This window comes from Myotis brandtii, unplaced genomic scaffold (genome assembly GCF_000412655.1).
Source record: "Myotis brandtii unplaced genomic scaffold, ASM41265v1 scaffold914, whole genome shotgun sequence".
Lineage (NCBI taxonomy): Eukaryota > Metazoa > Chordata > Mammalia > Chiroptera > Vespertilionidae > Myotis > Myotis brandtii.
In genome coordinates this window covers 562,631-573,772 of record NW_005371764.1, presented here as the reverse complement: position 1 = coordinate 573,772, position 11,142 = coordinate 562,631, and the positions used below count along the sequence as shown (strand labels likewise).

Sequence of the window (11,142 nt, the reverse complement as noted above, 5' to 3'; positions counted from 1 at the left end):
GGATAGTCGGGGCGACTGCAGAGGAGGAATGTGCACTTTGGGTGCCAGCACACATGAGCGAAGGCTGCCCTGACTGAGCCTTGCTTGCTTGGGGCCTAGCACACTCCTGCCGGGCAGCAGGTGACAGGACGTGCTTTTCCGAATTTATGAGAGGAAACGTTGATTCTCCTGCTGCCCACCAAGGTGGAAAGTGAAATGGGGAGACATGTGGGGAGTGAGCAAGGTTCCCTGTCTGGGGGTTCCAAATCTGCTGTTGGTTTCTTTCACCACTGACTAGAGATATACAGGGTGTCCCCCCAAAATGTATACACACTTTGAATACCTACTAATTCCAATGGTTTTAAGCATAAGAAAGGAACAACAATGGAGCTGTTATCTGTTAAAAGTGTGGGCACAAACAGGTAGTTGGACATTCCCTGAGGGGTCTCAGATTGGAGAGGGTGAAGGCCAGACTGAGGGGCCCCTTCTCCCCCCCCCGACCCCAGTGCACGAATTTCGTGCACCGGGCTGGGCTACTAGTACTATATAATAAAAGCATAATATGTTAAGTGTCTGAACAGTTGACCATTTGGTCGACCGCCTGACCAGTTGCTATGACGTGCACTGACCATCAGGGGGCAGTAGGTTAGCTTGCCACTGGGTTCCGGCCGATTTGACTGCTGGGCGAGAGGGCTGGACATGCCCTGGAGCCCTCCTACCGCCTGGCCAACCTCCCGCGGTCCCTCCCCAACCAGCCGGCCCCCATCGGCACTGATTGGTACTGGGCGAGACAGCCCCGATTGGTCCTGATCACCAGCCAGGCCAAGGGACCCCACCTGTGCACAAATTCGTAAAATGGGCCTCTAGTAGTCAATAATCTATCTAATAATAGGGTAATATGCAAATTGGTCAGGATGCTGTCACATAATGACCCATCAGCAGGCTGCAAGCACAGCAGGGGCAGGTGGGCGGAGACCTGCAGCATCAGGGACAGGGGTGGCAGGGTCTGGTGGAGGGCGGCCTATACTCCCCACACGGCAGCGGCAGCTGTGAGCGCTCCTGATGGCCGCTGCCGCTTGCCCAGAAGGACCACAGGTTCCTTCTGCCAAGTGGCAGCAGAGCCGCTCTGCTGGGAAACCTCCGCACTGCAGCAAAGGCAGGTGAGCAAGGGAAAGCCCAGAAGCGAAGGTAGGTGAGTGAGGGAAAGCCCAGCAGCGAAAGCAGGTGAGCAAAGAGCTCCCGGCCCGGCCACGCTTCACCTTGGCCTCCGGGTCAGGGGTTCTGAGAAAGGCAACTCCTTATAGCGGCTCCTCAAACTCCCAGGCCACCTCCATCACCCCTCAACACCCCTCGGGTCAGGGTCGGGAATCTGGAGGCCTCCAGGTGTCCGGGCAACCAGTGTAGGGAATTTCCTCTAGTAGCCAGACCCAGTGACCCAGGGCCAGAGGGAGCCCTGCACCCTCCCCTGCAGTCAGGAGAACCCTGGAAGACGTGGTCTGTCCATCACTGATGAGTGCACCCAATTAGTTAAGCATGGGGAAGCTCGTGGCCAATGGCCGCTGCCACTTGCTTAGGGCCAGCTTGGGGCTCAGACAAGCTGCCGATTGCCCAGGGCCAGTCTGGGGCTCAGGCAAGCCGCTGATGGCCGCTACCGCTACAAGGGCCCGAGGCTCAGGCAATGAGGGCCGGGTGAGGCTCAGGCAAGCCGCATTGGCTGCGAAGGCCAAGGCTTAGGCAGCCTTGTGGCTGACAGTGGCAGCAGCAGAGGCTTCGCCTTCCCCTGATCACTGGATCGCCTCCTGCAGGGGGAGGCCAGAGGCAGCAGCAGCGAGGGAGCGATGGGGGTGGTGCCTTTCCCTGATCAGCTTCCGGCAGAGGGAGGCCAGACTGCAGCCTAAGCCCTTAATAGGCCATCCCCTGAGGCTCCCAGACTGTGAGAAGGGGCAGGCCAGGTTGAGGGATCCCCCCAACTCAGTGCACAAATTTCATGCACCGGGCCTCTAGTATTGTAATAACTATATATGGTATCAGATGGGTACTAGATCTATCTGGGTGATCACTTCATAGGTTATATCTAATCAAACATATCTTCTAGTACAGTGGTTGCCAACCGGTGGTCCGTGGACCACTGGTGGTTCATGAAGTCTGAAAGGTTGGCGACCACTGGTTTAAGAAAACCTTTGGAGCAGCCGTCGCCAACTGGTGGTCCGTGGACCACTGGTGGTCCGTGAGGTGCAAAAGGTTTGCAACCGCTGTCCTAGTATACTACTGTAGGTGGGGGAAGAGAAGAGGGAGATGAAGATTTATCCAATATTATTTAGAGGGCTCAAAGATAGTCTTAAAATCTATTTTTCCATATTAATTATTGGTAGTTATAATAATCTAATTATTTAACAGGAAAGGATTAAAGGGAAGACTAGATAATATAAGCATGCCATTTATACAGCTTTGCTAATTTCACACTCTCCAAGCCTGATCCCCACTGATCACTGGAGAAGGTACTGGACAAAGGCAGACTGGACACATGCCCAGTAAGGTCTAAGTGATGGAGGAAGGTGCTTTCCCATCAATCACACTTGGGAACAGGTAATTGGCCAGAATAGGCATAACCACTGCAGGTTAAATATAAAACCTGAATATTTAAACTTCTGAACAAAGGGAATTCACTTCTGGCTCTCTTGGCTCTTGCCTCTCCTGTTTGCCTGTGCTTCTGTGACTCCTGTTGTAGGGGCACACTCCCCAGCATTCTCCCATGTGGCTTGTGGCTCACAGCCATGTGTGACCCACACAATGGACAGAATCTGGACTGAATGTACTTGACCAAGCTCCAACATGAAAGTGACACTTTCGGGTTCCTTTTGGCTCTACTGGAACCCCAGCAGCACCTTTTTCAGGACTGAAGGGCCATGAGAATTCATAACCCAAGAAATATAATTCCATGCCAATAAAACCTATTCATTCTCCTGTGTGAATCTTAGAAAATTCTTTTTCTAAAGATATTATAAGACTCCACTTCCATGATCAAGGGAGGAATTTGATTCTCTGTTAAAACTTTTGTCTCTAGCACATCTTTCCTTTCCTTTTTTTTTTTTTAAGAACTATGTTTTAGCTCTTTTGTTTTTTAAATCTCACCCGAAGATATGTTTTTATTGATTTTTAGAGAGAGAGGAAGGGTGAGAGAGGGAAACATTGATGTGAGGGTATGCCTCCCATATGTGCCCCAACCAGGAATCAAACCGGCAACCTAGATATGTGCCCTGACCATGAACTGAACCCACAACATTTTGATGTATGGGATGACACTCCAACCAACTGAGCCACCTGGCCAGGGCTGTTTTAGCTTTTTAAGTAAAATACCCATCAACCAGAAATCTTTTACATCAACCATTTTAACCTAAAAACCTTCTTAACCCATGCAAACAAACTAACAAAATATATCAATATAGAATGAAAATACCCAATTTGTTATTTTATGCATTTTTATTTAATAAATAACTTCAGTAAACAGCATTGTAAAAAGTGAACTGTTAAAATTAAAAGGCACTTAAAATAAGAATGTGACCAGTATGAAACAAAATGGGCAACTCAAACAGTGAGGAGTAAATGTACAGTGGCCTGTTATACAGCACTAACTAACTGAAAGCATGCCTGGCACAGTGATAGCTGTTGCTTAAACCACAGTACAACTTCACCTGTTCATTAAAAAGGCAAATTTACAGCTACTAATTAAAGTACTAATTAAAAAACGTCTTACTTCAAAATTGTAAATACGTTAAATGATTAGAAGTGGTGATAAAAGGCACCAGGCTTTAAACAAAATAACATAACCCAAAAGTTGCCAATTCAAAAAATACTATGTAATTTAAGGCCTTTAGGTAAATAATGATAAATTAAGAACTTTTTGCAGAAAATTTCCCAATACTTTTATCCAAGGCTTGAATTTATAGAGAAGGCATGAAAAGTTCCAAGAATTAAGTAATTCTTAAAATGGCACACAGCTTTTCAAGCTGTTTTTCCCTTCCTAACTGACATTTTCCCATGGCCTTTGCATATCAAATATTTCAAAACTATTTTACACAACTAACTCCTAATATATTCATTCATCTTTCAGATATGTCATCAATCATGTCTAGGAAAATAGCAAAATAAATTTAAAACAATTTCTAAGCCAGCTAGTAAGACGATTACTTTGGATTTTTTTTTTTATAACTGAAAATGACATATCTATAAAGCTAAAAATCAGTTTGAATACTTGATTAAAAGAAACTCTCAGCATACTCACTACTTTAACTACTGTCCTTTCAGTCATTCTAGAAATATCACTTAATCAAACAAGAGCTTGATTTCAATAGTCCAGGAAGAAAAGGTAAAAAAAGGCACGAAGTGACCTTAGCTGACAAGGATAACCATCCTGTCTCAAGTATTATGTCAGTCCCTGGCATTGATTATAATATTATTTTCAAAATAACAAAAAACATTTTTTAATTATACATATTATACATTTTCAAAACCTACACAAGTAAAACCCATGGAGACAGTTCCCTAAAGCTATCTTCCTCTGTGACTATGAAATTCACTATTTTGCATTCAATGTTGTAAAATTGGTATAGGTAGTGCTCATTTTCCCTCATACTTCGGATTGACAACAGTTGTCACAGCACTCTTATAAATAGGATTTTCACCCTAAAAAAAAAAAGTGAGAAAAATGATCAGTTACTCTACTAAAATCATGTAATATTATTTTATAAAACAATATAAGCTATAAGGTCAATATAAGGTCATTTTCAAAAGTCATTTCCATTTTATTGATCCAGATATCACATGAAAATTTTTAAAAGGGTACAAATAAAAGTTTACACAAATACGAAAAGTGAAAGCTTTGCTCTACAGGTCTAAAGGTGCACCTAGGAACTGGCATTATTTCATTCCTGAGTCCATTCTGTACTGGAGAGTTGATTGGAGAATGTCCTCCATAGCAGAGAACGTGCTGTTATGGTTTCTCTTTTAGTAGTTTTGAATGCCTTTTTAAAGAAAGAATTAACTCTTTTGCCATCAACAGCCTAATTCTTAACCCTTTATTGTGCACAAAAGGTGCTTGATAATTTACAGGAATCGTTGGCTTTAATTTTTGTGAGAAAGGAAATTGTTCTCCTGAGGTTATTCCAAAAGTGTTACTGATTTAGAGAGTTCTGGGGTAAGGTTGTCAGTGTCACTGAGGGTGCTGAGCCTCCAACCAAGTCACCACATTGCCAAATTTGCTTAGAATGTTAACAAACATAATTACCATTCCTCAGAAAATAATTCTTCTTCTTCAATATTGTACTGGTGAAGTGTCTTAGTTTTATTGCAACAGTATATTTTAATAAGGAGTACTGAAATTAAGTCTAGTAAAAAAGTCGAAGCCATAAATACAAAAGATCTTTCAAGATCCAAAAATATGTTGAGTGATGTTTTAAGTGGAAAAATAACTAAGAAAAAAATGTAAAAACAAAACAAAACAAAAAAAACAAGAAAAAGTAAAAGAAAAATATTCATGATGGCCAGGGCAGCTCAGGTTAAGAAAAATAAAAAGGAAAATAATGTACAATTTCACACTACCATTTTCTTTAAAAAGTCTCATGCTATCTGATACATTCAAATATCTGCTATAGAAAGCATTCTTTTTTCTCCTGTTCTTATAAACTGAAATAGGCTTGAAAGCTGAGAAATACAGGCAAATAATTCTCTATCAGAGAAAATTACAACAAACATTTCACAATGGAGACAGGAAATTGGAACCTCGCAACTATATTCTTAACAAGTTATAAAGCACAAATAAGTTACACTTATCTTCCTATCTACATGTAATACTACCCATTCTTTCAAATATGCTGGGAAAATAAGTGACCATTTACTTAAGTTTATCCTATATAATAAAAGCCTAATATGCTAAGTGTCCTCGTCCGTTCAACCAATCAAACCATAATATGCTAATGATATGCTAAGGCTGCTCAACCGCTTGCTATGATGTGCATTGACCAGGGGGCAGAAGACAGTCCACTGGTCAACCAGTCGCTATGATGTGCACTGACCATCAGGAGGCAGACACTCCGACTGGTAGGTTAGCTTGCTGCTAGGGTCCGGTAAATCAAGATTGAGCAAGACAGGCTGGACATGCCCTGGAGCCCGCCGCGGTCCCTCCCTGGCTGGCCAACCTCCCACATCCCTCCCCGGCCCCGATCATGCACTGGTGGGTCCCTTGGCCTGGCCTGCACCCTCTCACAAACCAGGACCCCTCGGGGGATGTCAGAGAGCTGGTTTTGGCCCAATCCCATAACCAGGCCAAGGGACCCCACTGGTGCACCGGGCCTCTAATTTAAAATAAGTGCATTAGATAAATCTAATATTTAATACTTAAGAATTGTAAAGGAGGTACAAAAAACAAACAAACAAACAAACCCGGGAAACAAAAGAGGAAAAAACACTTGTTATTACTGATGAGCCCAAAATACAATTTATATAGTAGACCTTACCTTTGGAGAAAAGTGTGCCTTTTCATAAACACAAACATTTATACTTATTATTTCAAAGTCCATTCAAACAAAAATTCAACATGCAAGGTTAGAGGTAAACTGAAACTAATCTACATTAGGCATCATTTTAAATAGAAGTAAACTAAATAATTCAGATTAGTTTTCACTGTTCAGAATGCAACCCCACCCCTATCCTCCAAAAAATGCAAGGCCTATTTAAATCAAAAGAATAGGGTTATATTCAGTAAAATTTCATCTTTGTGCTCACTCTAGAATAGCTGACAGGGGCAGCTACAGAATCACCCCTATAAAATATATTAGATTTACAATGCACAACTGTGGACCATTAGGAATGCATTTACATTAACACCAGAGGACAGACTAGACAATTTTTGAATACATTTTAACAATTATAAAGTTAATAATTTGATTTTTCTAATGTCCCTACATTAGTCTTATGTGCTAAAATAATTACAGTGGCTGCCCATTATCCAAAATACATTAATGACGTAATTGATTAGCAAACTTTGGTCCCATATCAGAAACGTTCTTTATAAGCCTTGACTTATTTTAATTTCTATTTTTTATTTCTACTTTAATTTTTCTTGAGAAAACAACTCAAAATAATTTACAATCTCACACTACCATTTCTGTTAGTCTGTCTGGATTTCACTGATGAATAAAGACATTTTTACTTTTGCTTTCTTGAATTATCCAAAATGTTTACTTTGGCTGAAAAAAATAACATTTTAGCCAAAAGTTAAGTTAGCAATACAGATATTAAGTTTCACTAATATTGATAATTTTCTTCAAAGTACAATTTAACATACAGCAAAGGTGAAAATTACACCTTTCAGCAGGACATATAGAATTTTCTCTTCTATGAGAAGTAACCATATGAAATTGTCAATATTTTACTGTTTTTTGACTTAACACAAGAAGGAAGGAAGGAAGGAAGGAAGGAAGGAAGGAAGGAAGGAAGGAAGGAAGGAAGGGAGGAAGGAAGGAATCTAAGTAACAGTTTTCTTCTAAAAATGACTTTCTGGAAGTATTAGATAAGAAAAATAATGTGACAAGTATCAGACTAATGAAAATGGACCAACCTGTCCATATATGAATCTGACTATAATTTCCTGCCATCAAATTTAACTTTGCCATTTCAAAAGTTTTAAAATCTGCTTTGAAATAAAAGAAAAATCAGACTAGTAATGGTTTTTATTATTGATACTTCCAATATGTTTAAAAGTATTAAACATTTCTATATTAATATCTTACTTATTTTTATTTTATAAGCAAAACTACAGTGTGGTTTCCATGTAATAAAGTGCTTACCCTAAGTTACAACAAATGTCAAAAAGCTTAATAATTCTAATAAAATAAAATAAAATAAAGCTTAATAATTCTCTATAAAGAGTGATCTACCTCTTCTTAACCAGGTAATAATCTCCTGAAGTGTATGTGATTGCTACCAGTGCAATGTAGTGGATACCATGACCTGGACCCCAAATGCCTGGGTTTGAATCTCAGCTCTTCCATTAACCAGACATGAACCTGGGTCAAGTTACCTAATCCTTCTTGTGCCTTGGTTTTCTCACATGTGAAATAAAAATAGATGGGAAAGAAAAGAAGATTTCTGGATAACCAGTCAGGAGAATCTATTCTAATCACAATGTTTTTATCACAGAGTTTTATGTTAGAAGCATTTCATGAAAATTCAGACATAAGGAAGAATCCTGTCCACTACTGATAAGAGACAACAATTAATTTGTCATCCAGGTATAACATAGACTCATCAAAATAAATGGCCCTAGCTTAGAGGATAAGCAAGGCTTATTGTAACTATAAAATTTTCTACTAAGTTGTAGTTAAAACTGTAATAGGACTTTTTCTCTTTAAAGTCTTTGTTAGTTTTTTTTAAAGTTCAATGTTAGATTTAAGTATTAGACTCATTCAAAAGTTAACAAGAAATATATACACATATAAGACCTATATAAATAGAAGGTCTTCTGGTTATTAATAGAATTTCAATTTACAATCAAAAATAAAGAATCTCAAAATAGTTCTAGAACCAACAATGTTATACCAGGTTACGTTCATTTTTTTCTATTTTCCAATTAAGATATCACAGTCATTTTTCACTATTTTACCCTAAAACATGCATATGATAAATAATCCCTTCCAAAGTATTGGTCTGTAATGAGGATTATAACTGACATGCTGATATCATATCAGCCAAAAACAATCATATTACACAATAGACATTATTACTGACTCCTTGTTAAAGATATGAAAAACTAAAGCGCTAGAAAGTGAGGGACTCACAGCTATTCTACTTACTCAGTGGAAGAGCTGGGATTTCACCCTAAGTCAGTCTGACCACAAAGCACATTCTCTTTTCACAACACAGCTGATGCTTCTAGCCCATTATTTAAAGCCCTTCTAAACACTAACTCTAAATTAATACACACACAAAAAAAAGCCGTAATATAGTCATATAAATAAAGACAAACTTTTAAAAAATAGCAATAGTGATAAAGGACACACAGTGCAATCAAAAAGAATAAAAGTTCACATGCAAAGACAGAAAATGAAAGAAAATACGAACGGCAACTTAGAGACCAGCTTTATGTCCATAGTTTGGATTCTTGAAATTATTAATAGGACTCTTGTAAATCGGATTTTCTTGCTAAAGTAAAAGAAATAGTTTCTAATGATTTCTCAGAAAAAAATTGACATGTGTGTTTAAACACTATAAAGGAGAATTTTTACTATTTTACTAACTTTACTATTTTTATATTTCTGAAATTATTTTTTTAAAAACCCCAGCAAATTGTACTATAATGCAAATGACTAAAATTCATTTATAATTTAAAAATACTGAAAAATGTCATAGCCTTCCTTTATCAAAAGACAAATACACAAGTGCCAACATCTGGCCACCCCACCTCCGACTCCAAATTTCAAAGCCAACACTAGCACAAACTTTCAGCCACTAACAGCTTTCAAAAATTTTTATAAAGCAAGGTTTATTGAGTTATAATTTGCAGAGGGTAAATTTATCTCTTCTTAAGTACAGGTTCATTAATTCTCAAATGCATAAACATACCCACAATTAAGGCCATCCCAAGAAGATCCCTCATGACCCTTACCCCTACTCTAACCCCTGGAAAACACAGATCTGCCCTCTGCCCCTATAGTTTTGCCTTTTCCAGAATGTCATGTAAATAGAATCACACAGTATATAGCCTTTTGAGTCTGGCTGCTTTCTACTTAAGGTTCTTTGTTGAAAAATAAAAAAAGAGAGAGAGAAAGTCTTTCCATTGTATAGGATTCTAATTTACATGAGATAAAAAGATAGAATAGTAGATTTAAGACCAAAATTATTAAGGAAGTAAAAATAATGACCACAGTAACCAGAAGATACATTTTTACAGTATTTTATTTTAATGGAATATATTTAAGATGTTTTGTTTTTTCACTAAATTTAAGTTCTCTGAATAATGAACTTACGGAGGAATAAAACACTTAGTGAGGACTTTAATAATCAGTTTTAGTTTTAATAAACAAATCTCAGAAGTATTACACTTACTTTATGACTGACTTTACTTTTTAGATGTTTTGCAACTTACCGTGTCCCATTTGGCATTCATTTTTTCCTTTTCAAATTTGGCAAATTCCCTTCTGTCGTGAATTATCATTAAAAGCTTCCAAATTAGCAGCAATGCAAGACCAATCAGAACAATTCCAGCAACCACACCAGCTACAATTGGAATGATGTCTGGACCAGTGGGACACTCTATAAAGTATGAAAAAAAGACTGAGTACGCCAGGAATGAATGTGTGTAGAATACAGCCAAAACTACAAAGAACTGGGCAGTCTCCTATAAAAAGATAAGTGAATGCAGATTATCCCAAAGAATCTATAAAAAAGACTCTAGAACTAACAAGTGAGTTGACAAGGCCCCAGGATACATGATTAATAAACAACAAATCATTATGTGTTTCTGTATGTTATATAGAAATTTATTTTTAAATATCAGAAATTGAATTTTAGAATAGTATCCTCTACAATAGCTTTAAAAGTCATAAATCCAACAAAATGTGTGCAACATTTGCATTTGCTAAAAATTACTAAACACTGATGAAAGAAATTATTCCATGTTCATGGATTGGAAGACACAACATTGTTAAAATACCAATTTTCCTCTAATTTGATCAATGCAATCCCAATCAAAATCCTGGCAGTGCTTATATAGATATTAGAGGCCCGGTGCAAGAAATTCATGCACTCAGGGGAGGTGGAGAGTCCCTCAGCCCGGCCTGCACCTTCTCTCAGTCCAGGAGCCCTCAGGGGATATCTGACAGCTTAGCGCTGCCACAGAGGCAGGAGAGGTTCCCGCCATCCCCGCTGCACTCGCCAGCCATGAGCCCGACTTTTGGTTGAGCGGCGCTCTGCCTATGGGAGCACACTGACCACCAGGGGGCAGCTCCTGCGTTGAGCGTCTGCCCCCTGGTGGTCAGTGCGCATCATAGCGACTGGTCATTCTGCCATTCGGTTTATTTGCATATTAGCCTTTTATTATACTAGGGGCCCGGTGCACGAAATTCGTGCACTGGGGGGGGGGGGTCCCCCAGCCCAGCCTGCCCCCCC

At 39.2% G+C, this 11,142-nt stretch overlaps 1 protein-coding gene across 3 annotated transcripts in view; it reads right to left on the bottom strand.

Annotated features, from left to right (window-relative positions):
• Positions 1-3,440: 3,440 nt before the first annotated feature.
• ITGB1 (integrin, beta 1 (fibronectin receptor, beta polypeptide, antigen CD29 includes MDF2, MSK12)) overlaps positions 3,441-11,142 on the bottom strand; it is a 50,297-nt gene continuing 42,595 nt past the window's right edge. For 2 of the 3 annotated variants that reach the window (XM_014532765.1, XM_014532766.1), the window contains 3 exons: positions 10,121-10,287; positions 9,097-9,177; positions 3,441-4,662 (listed from right to left, as the gene is read on the bottom strand). In XM_014532765.1, coding sequence (XP_014388251.1) covers positions 9,103-9,177; positions 10,121-10,287 — 242 coding nt within the window. In that variant the 3' untranslated portion in view covers positions 3,441-4,662; positions 9,097-9,102. The remainder of the gene's footprint in view (positions 4,663-9,096; positions 9,178-10,120; positions 10,288-11,142) is intronic. The other variant, XM_005885515.2, reaches the window with a different exon arrangement.